The sequence below is a fragment of the Corvus kubaryi genome, unplaced genomic scaffold, assembly GCF_017639235.1.
Source record: "Corvus kubaryi isolate FWS band 111438036 unplaced genomic scaffold, C.kubaryi_AGA036_p1.0 78, whole genome shotgun sequence".
NCBI lineage: Eukaryota > Metazoa > Chordata > Aves > Passeriformes > Corvidae > Corvus > Corvus kubaryi.
In genome coordinates, this window is record NW_024582065.1 from 3,884,940 (window position 1) to 3,901,844 (window position 16,905).

A 16,905-nucleotide genomic window follows, 5' to 3' on the forward strand; every position below is an offset into this window, starting at 1 on the left:
TGATGGCCTGAATGGCAGCACTGAACTCCAGTGTAATGAAGGCACGCAGGTCAATTACCCATCTGTTTGTGTTTCTGCTGTGCTGAATTACTGGATTTGTGCCTGACAGCTCATGGGAGTGGAATGAAAATCAGACAATAATTCAGAGGATGAAAGTGTGCAGGAATGGCAAAAAGGGCTGTGACCCCTTTCAGGTGTGCAGGTCCATCTCTGATGGGTTGTGTTCACCTCAGACAAGAGAAAAGCCACGGGTGGTGACCCTGGGACCCCCATTACCCTTTTGCTTTTGGATCCAGAGATGCACTTCAGCCTTAATGAGGTCCCTCTGGAAGAGCAGGTTTGGGGGCTCAGGAGGCTGTGGAAGGCCCAGGGAGCCCTGTTTCCTCTCCCCCTGGTCTAGGTGAGCACCATGCTTGGTGGCAGCAAGCTGCCCTTCTGCCTGACCCCACTGGCAGCCTCCAGGCAGGATGATCTTGGAGCACTGTCCAGCTGGGAATATGTTTGTGACACTTGCACAGGGAAGGACTTCAAGCCTGGCATTCAGTGGCACTGTTTCTGCACAGATCCTGCTGCCTTTTTGGCTTTGCTATTGGGGACTGGAAGGAACACACAAAGAGCCGACCAGTACAGCATCCCTGCAAACACCTCACAACTGGCCTGCAGAGGATCATCATTATGAGGTCCCTTTGGTCTTTTCTGAGATGTGTCTCAACAAGAAGCTCAGATTTCTTCCTGCTGTCTTCAGGATGTCCTGAAGATCAGACTCTTCTAGGGATTGTAGTGATAAGACAAGGGGGAACAGCTTTAAACTGAAACGAAGTAGGTTTAGATTTGACATTAGGAAGAAATTCTTCCCTGTGAGGGTGGTGAGGCCCTGGCACAAGGTGCCCAGAGAAGCTGTGGCTGCCCCATTCCTGGGAGTGTCCAAGGCCAGGTAAGATGGGGCTTGGAGCAACCTAGGATAGTGGAAGGTATCCCTGCCCATGGCAGGGGGTGGAACAGGGTGAGCTTTAAGGTTCCTTCCAACCCAAACCATTCTGGGATTCTCTGATTTATCTGAAACAACCACAACAGAGGGATGGTCCCTTGTCAAATCCTCACATGGGTATTAGTGATGGTCCCACCTGCCAGGATCCAAACTTTCCTTCAGGATGGAATGAAAGTGCAGTGCTATTGGAGAACTGATCCACAAAGGGGACTGGAGAGCCTGAAGGCAGCTGTACTCACTGAGCTTTCAAGCTCACATGAGAGCAGAGCTGGACTTCTTGATGTGCATTGACTCTTCATTCATGGTCCAAGTCCCATGAATACATTTTCCACTCTGCTTCATGGAGGAGCAACCTGCTCTGGCTCTTCGAACATGATCAAATGACCTCAGGCTCTCAAGTTCTCCATAGTTTCTCTTTGAATTTTAACTTGGATAAAGCACAAGAAGCTGTTTGGTCCCATCTACGAACGATCCTGACTTTGGAGATTTTTATTTTATTTTTTCCTGGAGGGAATAGGGTGAAAAAAGCAACTGAAGTTTCAGGGAAAGCACTTCCCATTCCAAGGGACATCCTCCATGCATTCCAGCAGATGCAGAAACATGAATACCCTGTAATCTCCAGAACACAACACGTTCTAACACTTCAGTGCTTCACGTGGATACTCTCTTTCTGCCCATAAAACTCATGCTTTCTGAAAAAAAATAACATTTCCAGGATAACCTCCTCTTGTAAGAAATAATATCATGTTTAAGGGGCAATCAGACCTCTTACCTCTGACCTAGCACCAACTCGTCAAAGCACTTATATAAATACTTAACTTCATCAGCGGTTTTGCTTTATCCATCAGTTACCTGAAGCATTTGACAAGAAGCACACACTCAGAGCTGTGTTTGCACAGGTGACACCCAAATCCAGCCACTCATAGGAGCACCAGTGTGCACACTCCAAACACAACCCCCTGACTTTCAAACAGGCTGTAGGGCTTACATGTGACTCACATCTTCCAGCCAAGAATTTCCTTGTGGAAGAAATCAGTGTTACTGAAATACAGCTGTGCCTATTTCCACAGAAGTACTTTCATATATATATATATATATACACACATAAATATTCACAGATTCCTCATCATCCCTAGACAAGTGTAGATTCATATCAATTTTTTTGCTTTAGTTTTGAGCATCTCTGTGATCAGACCTCAGCAAGAGATTTTACAAGCACTGTGCCAGCAGCAGCATCTCACCGAGTCCTGGAATCCTCCCTTTCATGTGTAGTTCTAGCCCATGCCCAGGGACTAAATATTGCTGCAATTCAGTGGGTTATGGTTGTCAGTAAAGCACAGGTGGCATCAATCTTTTGAGACCACTGCTCTGGTGCTACAGTTTCTATCTGTAAAGCAGGAAAGCTGTAATCCCAAGGAATATAACAGCCCCGCAGAGCAGCTTGTGCTAGCTGGGAAAGCCCTGCTGCCAGCCACAACCCTAATAAAATATCCCAAATGCTGTGTTGTTCTCTAACAAATTTATTTGGGTATTTCAAGCATTCAGAAAAACACATATATATTCAATCTTTCACTGTTGTCTACTGATGGAACAACCTCCTGTCAGCAGCCAAGAAGAGAGGCAAGCTGGTCTTAAAAACTGGAATATTGGACCATTTCCATGGGGACAATCCCTCAATCCAAGCCAGGGGGCACAAGGAATGGGCTCATCCCCAACAGCAGCCTCAGGAGATGATAACAGATGCACACAGTAAGTTTGCTGCTGACTTGAATATCTTAGGTTTGAAGGTAACTTACTGATCAGAGCGGGAATTCTGCCACTTTGTAAAGCATAAAATTCCTCTTTAAAAATGAAGAGAGGCACCAATTTGGTATAAGTTTATCTTAGATAACTACAGGCAGCATATGAAGTGTCTGACAAGGGAACATGTCCTTAATTCACCTAGAGAAACTATTAGAGAGAGATGTTGGCTTTAGACTGTATATAAAAGGCTTCCTGCATTAAAAGAGGTAAATTTCCCCAGCTCTAAATTAAAGCTATTTGAAATATTTTCCACAGAAGAGTTCTCTGTTGAAAATGCAGTTTCATTGAAGCATTTTGTGAGAGCATGTTGACTCCAAAAGCACTTTTGACTTTCTAAATGTATTTTTTCATACTCCCTCATTTCACTGCACTGAAAAGCTGAAATGTTTTGTGCTTTCATTACCATTCTGCCCATTTTGGTCATTACTGTTCTGCCCATCTTGGAAAAAGCTTTAATAGTAATTGTAATGTAAATTCTAATGTTATACTATCATATATATTATATAGGTATATAATATATCTCTCTATGTAGTTATATATGTATAATATAGAAGGGTATTTACAGATCTATAATAATATAATATTAAATATAGTAATATAATATATGTAATATTATATAAGTATTGCATATAACATGCATTATATATACTATTATAATATATGACCATATTTGATGCAGCAAATGACCTGATATGCAACATTTCCTGTTTATTTGCACAGTTTAGAACAGCACAGAAGCATTATACCTCACTGAAATAGTGCTATGCTCCACTATTGACATATACTGTCAATAACAGTATTAATACAACAGGATGTGCCTCTGAAATTTGGATTTACTGAAATTTTTTAAGGTGTTGCTTTTTTCAGTCAAATTTTCCAATTTCTGCCCAGGACACTTGTCCAGGGAGCACAAATTCCCCTTTTCCCACCACGTTGCTGTAGAGCTGCTGGCTTCTTGCCCTGCGTCACCACAGGGATCCTGCTCCAGGAAGTGCTGGGAAAAAGGGAGACCTTCTGTGGCTCCTGGGATAAATATTGTGTATATATGTGTACATATATACCCCAGTGCATGTCAGGCATACTGGGCCCACAGGATACTGGTTTATAAATTAGTGATTCTTTCCTGTCCCAGTAACCACAAGCGCAGCACCAGACACCCTGCACCATCCTCCCCTGAAATCAACCTGCCCAAACCCTACATGGGTTCATGGAATCACTTAGGTTGGAAAAGACCACCAAGATCATCGAGTCCAACTTTTGACTGATCACCACTTTGTCAACCAGACCATGGCAATCAGTGCCACAGTCCACTCAGTCTCTCCTGAAAGGCACAGCTTTGAAACCCCAACTCCCAGGGCTGGGCGGCAGCAAGTTCAGACAGAGAAATTCTCCCTGTCATGAAGAAGCTGCTCTTTTATTGAGCCAGGCTCAGAGCTGGAGTGACACAAAGGCAGGAACATGGATTTCTGTCAGCAGCTCATGCTTGGCTGCTGATCAGATCAGAGGAGACTTGGTCACGATCCATTACCTGCTGCAGCCCTGTGACTAATTCCTAATGAGGCCTCTCAGAGCAGAGGAAGGATCCTGGGTAATTATCCCAAGAACCACACTCCAGATTAGGTAGAAAATGCAGGTGGAGCCTTAAAGGTCACTTTGATCTATTAGGAAGAGCTCCTACCTTCCTCCCTTCGCTTGCTGTCTCCCTTGGCCTGGCTCCAGCCCCTCCCTGCACTGGGCTCAGCCATGGAGCATGAAACCCACCTGTGGTTGACCCTCAAGGTCCTCTGTCTGCTCCCATCAGAGATCACAGCCTCATCCCCTCTGTCTCCTAATTTTCCCCTCCTTCCCCACCCCTTGGTTTATCTCCTCTCTTGTAGGATCAGATAACCAATAGAGGTCTATTGATTTACCCACTTGTCTGCCTAAACCCAAGCTGCCTACTGATTTAGCTGCTTCCCCACTTATCTCATGTGTCATCCTTGGGTTTTCATTATCAGCACAGTGTAAAAAACCCCTCAAATTGCTCACTGTTAATTAGGTAAGAACCAGAACTCAGTGATTTGGGTAATCACTGGCATAGTGAAAACAACTTGCCTATGATTTTTAATGGCAAATAATAACAACAATAATATTATATCCACAACATTACTTGGTAAATGAAACCCAGTTTCTGTGAAACCAAAGATTAAAACAGCACTTGCCAAATTATACTCAAAGCGGAAGATGTAATGTAACCCATTCATCTGAAAAATTAAAATTTGTGCAAGTACAAGGATTCCAGAAATAAAACCATCTGGGCAAATGAGCAATTAAATACCACATTTCCTTATTTTGTAAAAAACTTGGGAATAACCTTCGTAAATTACATGCCCAGTGAATTTCTTCCTTCTACTGAAGCTGACTTCTTGCTAACCAGCATGTATTTATTTATTAATTCAGCCATGACCTCTATCTGTTGACTTCTGGACTAGCTCCCCATCTGGGACTGAAGCCATGGCTTCTAGCATTCAAATAAAACCTCTGTGACTTTTCCCAAAGATTATGGTCATTAGAGAGTCCCAAAAGCTGATATGCAAACCTCTTACACAAATCAGCGATTCGGGAGGGATGGAGAGATGGGGGCAGAATTCTCCTTCAATATTGATGGAAGAGGTCACATTTTTTTATGTTGGTGTGTGTATCATACACAGAAGTCCATCAAAATTCAATGGCAGAGGGCACTCAGACACTTCACTGGGGTCAGCCATGGCTCTGCTCAGCTGAGCCTCATGTGAAGCCACCAGAAGCTTCAGGGAACTTCCAGACACAACAGTATCACAGCAAAGAGAAGAGGGGAAAAGGCTCAGAGAAAGGGCACCCCTCTCCCATTTCCACCCCACTCCCTGGTTCCTGGGCCCTACCTTGCAGGTGGAGTTTGCTCTCAGTGCTTTGTAGAAGGACAGAACTCACAGAGTCCAGATTGTCGTAGCTGTTACAGCCCAGGGGGCCGGTCCGAGTTTCTGTTACCTACACAGGATGTAGAAAAGAAAGAACGTTCCCTTTGACTGCAGCCTCACACCTTCCCCAGGCTTTTAAAATCTTTTAGTTCAAAGGACTCCTTGTCACCAGCTGATATAACCCAAAGCACATCTTCCCTAGTTGGGAAAAAAGGCCCCACCCTGCACAGACACTGCTAATGTTTGGCGCAGTGGCAAGCTGAAAAATCAGAATGAATTGTGGCTGCTCTCTTCAGGGTACCTCAGGTTATTCTGGGCTTGGCAATGGGATCCTGCTTATTGATGTTTCTCATAGACGATCGCCACTGGAGAACATCAGAAGCCTGTAGAGGAATTATTCCCTGGCTTCTCTTATTGCAAAGCAAGAAACAGAGATGGATTGCCAGCCCACAGCGGTGCCTGGTGCTCCCACAACAGATGTGAACGCCAGCCCTGTGCTGAGGATGGATGGAGGCACAGATGACCTGCAGTGCTGCTGCTGTTGGTTTCCAGCCATGGAGGAGAGCTGCCCTTCTGGAATTCACCACAGGTGATTATCTGCTGTCACTGGTTCAGTATCTCAACACAATCTCCCATCCAGAAGGGAACAGACTCAGCCATGAGACAGCACAGAACAGTAATGAGAGCTGAAACCCTTCAGAAATGGCTAACAATGACGACTCCATCTACATCACCTTCCCTGGAGTGAACTCAGCAACAATAAAATCCCTGCCCAGTGTAGGATGATTGCTTTCAGAGAAGGCAGCCTTTGCAGAGCCATTTTCCCTATTTTGTATTCTCTGAGCAGCTTCCCTTTCTTCCTGCTGCAACCCCCCAAGCTGTCTCTCAGTCCGTTTCATTCCAGATGCCTCAGTAATGCCACACTGAGTTTTTCACCTTTTCTTGTAGCAAATTCAGCTGAGAGATGTTTTGCAGCCTTACACCCCCAGGAGACAAATACTCCTAGGTGGCACAGGGTTGTTCATTTCACAGACCTGCCTTTCCCTTCCAACCTCCATAAATGATCTGGGTCCTCTGCTCCCTCTCTCCCTTCCAGAAGTCCCTGTCAAATTTAGTGAAAGTCTCCTATCCTACACAACCACCACACTGAATGCCCACCTCTTTCCAGACATTTGTGGCCCTGGGAAAATCAATTCTTCAATTGAATAAGAGAAAAACTAACCCTGGGAACAAAACAACTTGTGACCAAAGATATCAGACCAGCAAAGTCCTGCCCCAAATCCCTGGAGAATCCGTATAGACACACAATCTTTTGCCACTTCCTAAGGCAGTATGTGGTACCTTAATTGCTCCGGTAGAGATCTGGATCTCATGGAGTCTCCTCATGGTGCCATCACGATCTACAAAGTAGGAGGACGCGAGCTGGTGTAAAGCTTCAACGCTCTGGGTGGCGTTTCCTGACTTTCTGTCGAGGCGGCTTTTGTCCATGTACATGGTTAAGGCCTCCTCTCCTGCAGCAGAAAGAAAAGGAGATTTCAGGCTGCCAGGTAGGGCCATCCTAACAGGAGCAAGTGGTGTCATCTACTGCACCTAGAGAAAGAAAAGTCCGACACCTAAAGCACTCTTGGAGGAATTTGCCCTTCCTCGCCAGCACCAGGACCCCAGGGGGATGTAGAGAAGCCTCCTCCTCTATCCAGACAGCAAGGCTATGTCCACCAGACAAGTAAATCAGCTCCACTGAATTGAGTAGACAACATTTTGGATATTTTTTAGCCAGCAGAGCTTTGACACAACTGCTGGAGAGGATTCAGCCCATCTGTCCCACTCGAGGAACATTCTCTCTGTGGGTAGTGCCTCTAGAATGATGCACACCTGACAGGACAAGATCCCACTTTATGCAAGTCTCTGTGTGACCTGATTGCTAGAAGGAAAACTGCAAAAAGAATACAGTGTGTGGGTAGGTACAGTGGACAAACAAATGTTAGTTGGGCCTCTTCAGCTTCCAGTGGCCTTGCAAAAGGGGAAGGGAAAGGGGATGAGTGAAGAGAAGTAATCAGAGGAAAGAGTAAATAAGAAATTTAATTTAAACGAACCACCCTTATTGCCTTCTTTCCTCTCCCAGAGTCTCATTCAGGGAATATAAGTGGAGAGTGAAAATACTGTACTAGATACGGGACAAAAGCAGGCGATTTTGAAATGCTAACCCAGAAGATCTGGGAGTGAAGCAGTTAAGAACTGATAAACATCAGCAGAGACCTGAATGTAACAAAACATATCTGAAAAGGACATGAAGCCGAGAAGGCATATTTACCTAACAGTTCAATTTGTGCTGGGTGAGGCATGTTAAAATCCAGGTCATTCTTAACATAAGATTGGCACTGTCAGAGATCTAAAAAGGTGGAATGCCATCCTGCATCCTTAACATGTGAAACTTGGATTTTAATAAATGAAGAGCAGACACAACTATGGGAGGAATGTGCCATTTCTGCATAACTCTCCTAATGAGAAGAATGGTGCTTCTTCTTATTTGATAGATGAACCACTGATGAATTCACTGCCTCTGGCAGTGATAGCATGGTCCAAAAAATACGTACCACCACTTTCAAGATCAAAAAATATTTTGGTCTTCATCATCTTTGCATAATTTTTTTTTTAAGAGAACAAGAACTTATTTTTCTTTAAAAATCTTGTTAGCTGAAATAGTTTAATTCATCCAAATTACTTCTTTTATTGCATATCTGAAAAAAATAAGCCAAAATCACAGTAAGCGCTCCCCCTCACTTTCCCTGGAAATTTTCCAGCTTTTATCTGAAAGCCAAATGCCTGAAAACAAACCGAAAATATTCTGGATGAAAATCAAAATATTTTTATTAGATTTCAGTTTTTCAAGCAATAGTTGTGTTGAGGATTCAGCCTTTGGCTTTGAGATGAAAAATGGACATTTTTTTTTTGTGGAAAGAAGGTACTTTTCATCAAAAGAATTGATCAGTTGAAATCTTTTAATTGGCTTCACAGGACCCAAGTGGAGAAGTTTGGCATGTAAAACTTTGTCTTTAATATTTTGTTAAAAATAACAGACTGGCCTTTGACCACGATCAAAGCTGTGGTAGTAACAATATCATCATTGTTACCTCTCACAAAAACAATTGCTTTGATTTCCTTTCTGACCGTTACCATTATCGTGTGTTGAACTTGTGAGGAGACCTTGGCAGGGATCAAGGCTCTGCCACATCAGGCTCTGTCCACACAAACAAAGTTAATCCATCTTCCAGGGGATTTAACCCCCTGTATCTGATGAGACACAACAGGTGAATACAACAAACAGCCCGCAAGATACAGGTAATAAAATGTCTGTGGTTAGTGTGAGGAACAGTGGTCACTGCACCGACCACTCTCAGTGCCTTTTCAAGTTTCATCTCTTTGTGTTTTTCAGGAGGATTTGAAAAAACTTTGTCAGTTTTCATGAGTCAACTCATTTGCCACTGAAGAGGTTGGATCAGTGTGAAAGTGTATTTTGAGCCAGAAGTTTTGGATCTCTCATGTAACAGAGGCATTTAACTGCAAGGAGATGCAGTAGAGAGAAATGAGAAATGATGCTTCACCACCATTTTGTGAGGCTGTGGCAGGAGAAGGAACACCTGGGATAATTCTCCCCTTAACTGTGATTCACAGCCATCAACTCTTTATCAATTCCACCAATAATTGGAAAAAACCAACTTTTTCTGGAAAAATATCATGCCTTATATTAATAGCCAAGGCACAAAAATTAGGACTTTTTCATTCCAGACTAGCTCGTTTTCACTAGAGGAATGAGGCTGGAATGCCTTGGCCAGAGGGCAGGCAGGAAGCCTGGGTGGAATCACATCAGGCAGCAGCACTGGTGTCAAATCACCAGCAGATCTCCTATTGGATTTGATCCTTACACAACACAAACCAGGCACTAAGAAACACAACAGAGAAGAGAAATCTGTGCTCTGGGACAGTAGGGATCAGTGATTTCCCCACAAAAGCTGTCATTTTTTCCTCCAAAGGAAGAGAGAATTAAAATCCATGAGCGATGATGCTTTTTCCTGAAGGATCAGTGCTGTCCCTAGGATTGAGAGGTGCTGAGCAGGGACACTGCTGCTGGAAACCTATTTTGTGTAGCTCTGTGCAGAGCTGGAAAAGCACAGCATCCCCATGGAGGGGGCACACGGGAAAGCAACTCTTGGATCAAGAGAGGTTAACAGAACTTTGCTGCATTATTAAGTCTTAATTTCTCCTTTATTAAATGAATGCTATGTTCAAAGTTGTTTTTCCTTGAGGGCTTTTCCTGAAAATTGGCTCTCAACTCCATCCCAGAGCAAGGATGCCCTCAAAGTGACCCTTCACCAATGCCTTTGTCAGAACCACACTGGAGCAGACCTGGGTTTTTACTGGGCTCTCAGGGGACCTGGCTGCTCTGTAGGTTGAAAGGCACCAGAGCTGTTCCTCCTGTGGCCAGGTGTGGAAATTGCTGTGTTCAGGTGCTGCTCTATCTCCCACCCTCCTGGGGCCCGTGCAGCAGCTGGCGTTTCAAAGCCAGACAATTTCCTGTGTGTTTGTCACTCGTCTGCCACCTCCTCAGACACCAGGCTGAACTACAAACAACTGTAACCCAGGGCAGAACTGCTTGTAGCTCTGCTGAGGAGACACCAGCTCCTGGGAGAGCCAGTGTGCCAGGACACTCTGCTTTTATATCCCAGAGCTCTTGTTTAGCCCACAGACTATGATTAGAGCGTGTCTTCCGTGCATAATGCATGCCCAGCTCCATCTACATTTTCCCTGGGACTGCCATTGCCAAGATAAATCCTCCTTTTCTCCCTGCCATTGCTCACCATGCTTGAGGCTGGTGGAGTGTTTAGCTCTCCCCTCTAACACCAGTTCTCATTACAAGTCTCTGCATATTTAAAGTTGTTGTGTTGTAAAATCAGGAGAAGAAACAAGTCCCTGTGAATAATTTACAACCTCACCCAGGCAAAATTAAAAATATATTTTACCATCAAAGGTCTTTCCTATTTCTAATTTCCACGGATGTGAGTGGCAAGAAAAAGAGGAATGTCAATGGAGAAAAAGTAAACCCACCAAAAAAAATAATCTCACTTTCCTTGGCTCTCTTGGGCTCTGTAAAACATCATCCTGAAAACTGAGTTCCTCAAAAAAAAAAAGCAGTATATCTTTACTCAGACTTCATTAAGGCCTGATGAAAGCAATCACTTGTGCTCTTCAATGCTTGGAAACCCCCTTTCTCTCACACTTCTTGCTGATGGAATGGACTTGTTCGGGTGCCTGGACTGAAGAGCAGCCCAAGGATCTTTGAAGGACATTACCACACCAAAGGCCATTTGACTTCAGGGGAACTGTGCCAATTCACCTACCACCTAATTTGTGCATGAATCATACGTACACATCTAATCTCATCCCAGTGTCTGCAGAATGCTCTGGGAACAGACAGATGGCCAGAAATTCCTCAAAGTTCACTACAAACATGGCAATGTGGCAAGGCTTGAGGTGAGGTACATTAGAAGGAGCAACAATAACAAATTCTGAAGTAAAATTGAGCCTTTAACACTGCAGAATCCTTCTCACAGATAGTAGTAGTAGTAGTTCTTGGAAGAAAGTAGTTCTTGGAAGAAGAACATTTAAATGAAAGAAAGCCCCACCCCAAAGGGGGAAAAGAATTGTGAAAATAATACTGAGGGGGAAAAAAGAACCAGGAGCAAATAACAATAGGAGCTGCTGATTTTCACCCCTCCGGTGTTCAACAGTTACTACTCAAAATGTTCCTGCAGCACCACCAGCATCGCCTGCTCAGGAGTTCATGGCCCTCCAGGGCTCTCCCTGATGTCATCCCTGACACATTCTGTGCACACACAGACCTCTCTGCAGCCCTTGCATACACATTTTGAATTTTACTGATCTGCTGTTTTTGCAGAAGTCTGATCCATGGTAATGCATTCAGCCTTCTGACCATCTCTTCCCCTCTGCTCACGCTCCCTGCCCAACTCTTTGATCTCCCTTTTCCTGGAGCTCTTTAAAATTCCTCCAGTTCCAGCAAGAAAGGATATTTTTCCCCCTGTGTTTGTTTTCATCCTGTAAAAAAAGAGGGATGAACACATTCTGTTGTGAGGCTGAGGGCAGTGGTGCAGGGCTGGCAGGACAGTCCCCCAGCTGAGGGACGTGTTTCTCCTGACACACATGGTGGTCAGAGCAGCACAGGGGCACACGTAGCACAGGGGCTGAACTCCCACCTCACACTCTGAATTCCTTTGTGAAGGTTCTTCAGACTCTGGGTACACAGCTGGGCTTTGGGAGGGGGAGCTGCAGCCTGGCCTGTGCCCCCACTGCACCACCATGGTTTCAGAGCCACAGGGATATTCAGATTGCAAAGGACCACAGTGGAGTATTTGGTCCAGCCTCCCTGCTTTGGCAGGGTCATCCCAGAGCACATGGCACAGGACTGCATCCAGTTGGTTCTGGAATATCTTCTGTGAGGGAGAATCCACACCCTCTCTGGGCAATCTGTTCCAATGCTCCCAAGAAAGAAATTCTTCCTCAAGTTCAGGTGGAACTTCCTGGGCATCAGTTTCTGCCTGTTCCTCTTGTTCTTGTGGCTGGCACCACCAAGATGAGCCTGGTCCATGCTCTAGGCACCCCCGTTTAGATAATTACACTCATTAACAAGGTCTCCTTTCAGTCATCTCTTCTTGAGACTGAACAGCCCCAACTCCCTCAGTTTTCCCTCGTAACAGATGCCCCAGTCCCATCACCCCTGCCATAGCCTCTGCTGGACTCACTCCAGGAACTCCATGCCAAACTGGACACATTTCCAGCACTGCCCAGTGCCTTCACCAACTCCCCACAACCCCCCTCATCAGAAAACAACCCAGGTTGCCACCTACCTCCCAGGGTGGCAGAGATGAGGAGGTGGGTGCCGTACTTTTTGATGATGGTGTCAATGAACTGCTGTGTGGTGGGTCTCCTGCCCAGAAGGCGGATGCTCCTCTGGAACTCAGGCATCAGGGGCAGTGGGTTGTGGAGCAGGTCCCTCCGCTCGATGGCTGTGTTCCTCACCTTCCAACGGGCAAACTCCCTATGCCACAACACAGGAACACAACAGGGGTGAGCCTCCGAGTCTGGAGGGGCAGGGAGAATCACTGGGAGCAGGAAAGGAGGATGGAGACGGGGCCAATCCTGTTGGACACTCCTACATGGATACACACGTGAGACCACAAGGCTGGACAGACGGCAAGGGGAGGAGAAGAGGAAAAGCGAGACATTATTGCACAGTAACGATACACTATGAGGATCAGGCTGGTAAGGAGGTGCCCTTGGAGTCATCAGAGGTGTCTGGCAGAGAGCTGGACTTCCCTAAAACAAAAGCAGGCTGATCCTTTCACCCTCCCACATTTTGGGGTCTTGCACTTCTCCATAAAACAGCAAATTCTGGTCTCTGTCAGCAGGTCTAAACCACAGATCTAGCCCAAACTGCCCACAGGTCTTCCTGGCACACTTTTGCAAAGCAAAGCTGGAGAAAATACATTTTCTCCAAACATCTTCATCTTCAGGAGTATGGCAAAAGAGCATTTTGGAAAACAATTTTTGAGACAAACCATGTAAAAGGATGGATTCAGGTATCAGCAGAGTCCAGGATGAAAGCAGAGGTTTTGTTTGTGTTTTAGAAAAAAAAAACCAAAGTGATTCTCAAATCCATGCTTTTAAACTCAGAGCAACAGAGAAAAAAAATAAAGTTACTGTTTGCAAAAGCAGTGCTTTATTGCAGGTATCCATTTTGAAACGACAGAGGGAAATGCCTAGAGAAAAGCTTGCACACCTGCAATCTAAAAATCAAGCCTCTGAAACATCACCAGCTGAGCACCTGAAAAATGAGAAACCTATTAATGTCTTTCGAAAAATATTGAGCAAAGCCTTCCTTAAAGGAGAGGATATTATTTGTACCCATTCTCCTACGATGCACCTGCTCTATCTTAAGCTGTCTCCCAGACCATCAACTCAGGCTTCTCTGTCACTTTTCATTCGCTTATTCCAGTAACTTGGATTTAGGACAAACATTTTATTTAGATTATAGGTGTTGTGGTTTAACCCCAGCTGGCAACTCAGCCCCATGCAGCCACACACTCCTCCCAAAGGGGAAGAGAGTCTGAAGGGTGAAAGTGAGAGAACTCATGAGTTGAGATAAACAGTTTGGCAGATAAAGGAAAAGCTGCACGGGCAAGCAAAACAAAACAAGGAATCCATTCCCCACTTCCAGCTGAGTCACTGGTGGGGTGGGATGAGAGGCAGAAAAGCCCTGACCTGTGTAAGCTCTGCTCAGCAACACCCCTGTGCTATCAGCACTGTGTCCAGCAAAATCCAAAACACAGCCCCATACCAGCCTGGAAAAAATTTAACTTTATCCCAGTGTTACAGAAGACATTTAATAACATTCTCTGGGAATAGTGTTGCTTAGCGTTAGTGTGGCTCAGCAGTAGCAGCTAAAGCAGAGGAAGCCTTCACATGCAAGAACTGACCAAGGATAAACTTCTTTGAGAAAATTAATGCTGCTAACAAGGAACAAGCTAAATTCAGCAGATACAAGTGGAATGAAGATAAGGACCAAGGAGACTATTCCAAGAGAATGAAGTCATTTCAGAAGAAGGCCAGCCCAGCGACCAGTTGAAACAATAAGTTAAGGGACCACTGATCAGAATCAGGGATTTGGGGCTGGATTTGAGGATTGGGTGATTAGATGGTACAGGTATAATTCTGAGGCATGAATTGGGATCGGGGTCCTCTCTGGAGGCACCCAGCTCAAATTGTAATCCAGGAAAGACTAATTGGAAACCTTCCGGCAGACTTGGCATTCCCAGAAGGATCCTGGGGTCAAATCTGTTACTCTGGCTGGTATGGAAAAATCCATAACACCCAGTCCAAACCAGGAATGACAACACCTGGCACTGAGGCAGCATGTCCCATCACGGTGTGTCCACCCAGCACAACAACCCCACCCGGCTGGCAGAGACCCTGACTCACAGGCAGATTTAGGAGACTCAGTTGCAAGGCCAGGATCACAAACCAGATCTTTTCTGCCCAGGTTGATTCTATACTCAGTCCACTCAATGTGTGTCAGGTTATTTGACTAAATGTAATTATGCAGGTATTTATTTGGATTGTGCCCCTTCACAACACTACACGCTGCCTGGCAGCAGTTACATTCATCAAAATAGCAAAGTGCCAACTATTTATTTCAAAATATCTCCTTATACCTGAGCTAATGCCCCCTCTGTAGTTCCTTGCTTTCACAAGCCAAGTCAAAATGCCAAAACAAAACACACCTCTTACTATGTTACAAGAGTCATTAGTGTCAAACCTTCCAATCTTCCAATCCATCTTTCCTAGAAAAACCTCAGTCTAAAGGCAACCCCCCCCCCCCCATACAACAGGTTCTTAACACAAAGAGTGACTGAAACAGATCATTGGCTCCCAAGTTGTCTGCAGATAACAAATACATCACCAGTGTATCCCCTTTATGGAGCAGAGGGTGTTATCTGCTGTTCCAGAATTGTGTAAAAGTTGATTTTAATGATAGATAAAACTTTAAAAGTAAAGACAAATAGTTTCTCTCTGACACTACAGGGAGGTTTCTCTAATCATTCCAGATTAGAGTTTCAATCCCAGACCTCGCTACACAAGGAAATCCCCTTTGAGGAAGGAATGGTCCCTTCAGCAGTTGCACTGCATGGGAAGGGGCAGAGCTGGATGCTTAAAGACAGGCAAGGTTTTATAATAAATAGACATGCCCCCGTTCCCATCAGAAAGATCATAACTAGCAAGCATAGAAAGAATGCCATCTGTGCTTCCTCTCCAAACAGACAATTATTGCTTCCTATAAAACTCAAGCCCACATTCGGATTCCTGCTTCCTGCAGTATCCATAAAGTCAGGAGGGACCAGAGCACTCCAGAGCCAGCATGTTTTCAGAAAGGGCTGAGGGAATGTTTCATGTTCCCAATAAAGTACAGACAATTTGGTTTTGCTGCTTAGTAATAGATAATTTAGCAGCAAAGACCATAGATTTGAAACATGCAACTGGTCAGGTACTGATCCATATTCTCCTTCAGGGAAGCTGTGGCTGCCCCCGCATCCCTGGAAGTGTCCAAGGCTAGTTTGGACAGGACTTGGAGCAACCTGGGATAGTGGAAGGTGTCCCTGCCCATGGCAGGGGGTGGGACAAGATGGTCTTTAAGGTCCTTTCCAACTCAAACCATTCCAGGATTCTATGATATATCAACACCCAGACCCTGGGAGTGTCACCATTCAGGGTGTGGAGATGGACAGGGCAAACTGGGAAGCAATGGACAATGAAGGCAGGAGAAGGCAGGAAAGGAGGATGAAATTTTGATAAATAATGTGTCCAAAGGGAAAGTGGGTTCATTTTTTACACCAGGTCCAACATCACCTCATGACACCACTAGCAGGAGGCAAAAGCAGGAGTTTAAAAGAAATCACTGTCATAACCTCAGCCTTTCCTGCTTCGAAGGGACAATCCCAGTCCCTATTCATGTAGCAGATGAGCCCTGAGCAGGATTCACCTCTAAAGTATGGCAGTGAAGGAAACTCTTCCCACCATCAATTGTTATTGATGCCATCTCTCCCCAGGGCTTCCTGCTCCCAGGGCACATCAGGGAGGTGAAAGCCCAGTTCTGCTGTACTCCTCCTGTGCTTGGATGTGTGGCTTTCCCAGCTGATGAGAAAAGCTGAGCAAATATGTTATGATGAATAATTTATGCAACTAACTTAGATGTTTATCTTCTGCTCATAGAATATCCATGAACCAGTTGCAATTCCCTCTAAGTTATGCATTATTTGAATTTACTTAGTGATATGTTTCAAGCTTTTTTATAGGTTTTGCATAGCATTTGGCTCTTTTATTTCTTTGTATGCTGTTGACTCGTTGGGATTGGAATCCAAGAAGGGTTAAGTTTGGAAGGGAACACCAGTGGGATCATCTGTTCCAACCTCAATGGTCAAGCAAATGATATGGTCTTGTTAAGCTTCCTGTTTAATGTCCAAAAGATACATTTTAAACTTGGCTCACTGAATTCCAATATTTTACATGGAAAGCAAACCTCTAATTCCAGCAATTTTCCAAGCAACCTAC

General features: G+C 44.8%; 1 protein-coding gene across 1 annotated transcript in view; it reads right to left on the minus strand.

The window, feature by feature from the left end:
• BRINP1 (BMP/retinoic acid inducible neural specific 1) overlaps nt 1-16,905 on the minus strand; it is an 87,033-nt gene that overhangs the window by 13,664 nt on the left and 56,464 nt on the right. Inside the window, exons 3-5 of the mRNA XM_042052335.1 lie at nt 12,648-12,838; nt 7,069-7,238; nt 5,692-5,797 (exon numbers count right to left, since the gene is read on the minus strand). Of these exons, the coding sequence (XP_041908269.1) occupies nt 5,692-5,797; nt 7,069-7,238; nt 12,648-12,838 (467 nt within the window). The remainder of the gene's footprint in view (nt 1-5,691; nt 5,798-7,068; nt 7,239-12,647; nt 12,839-16,905) is intronic.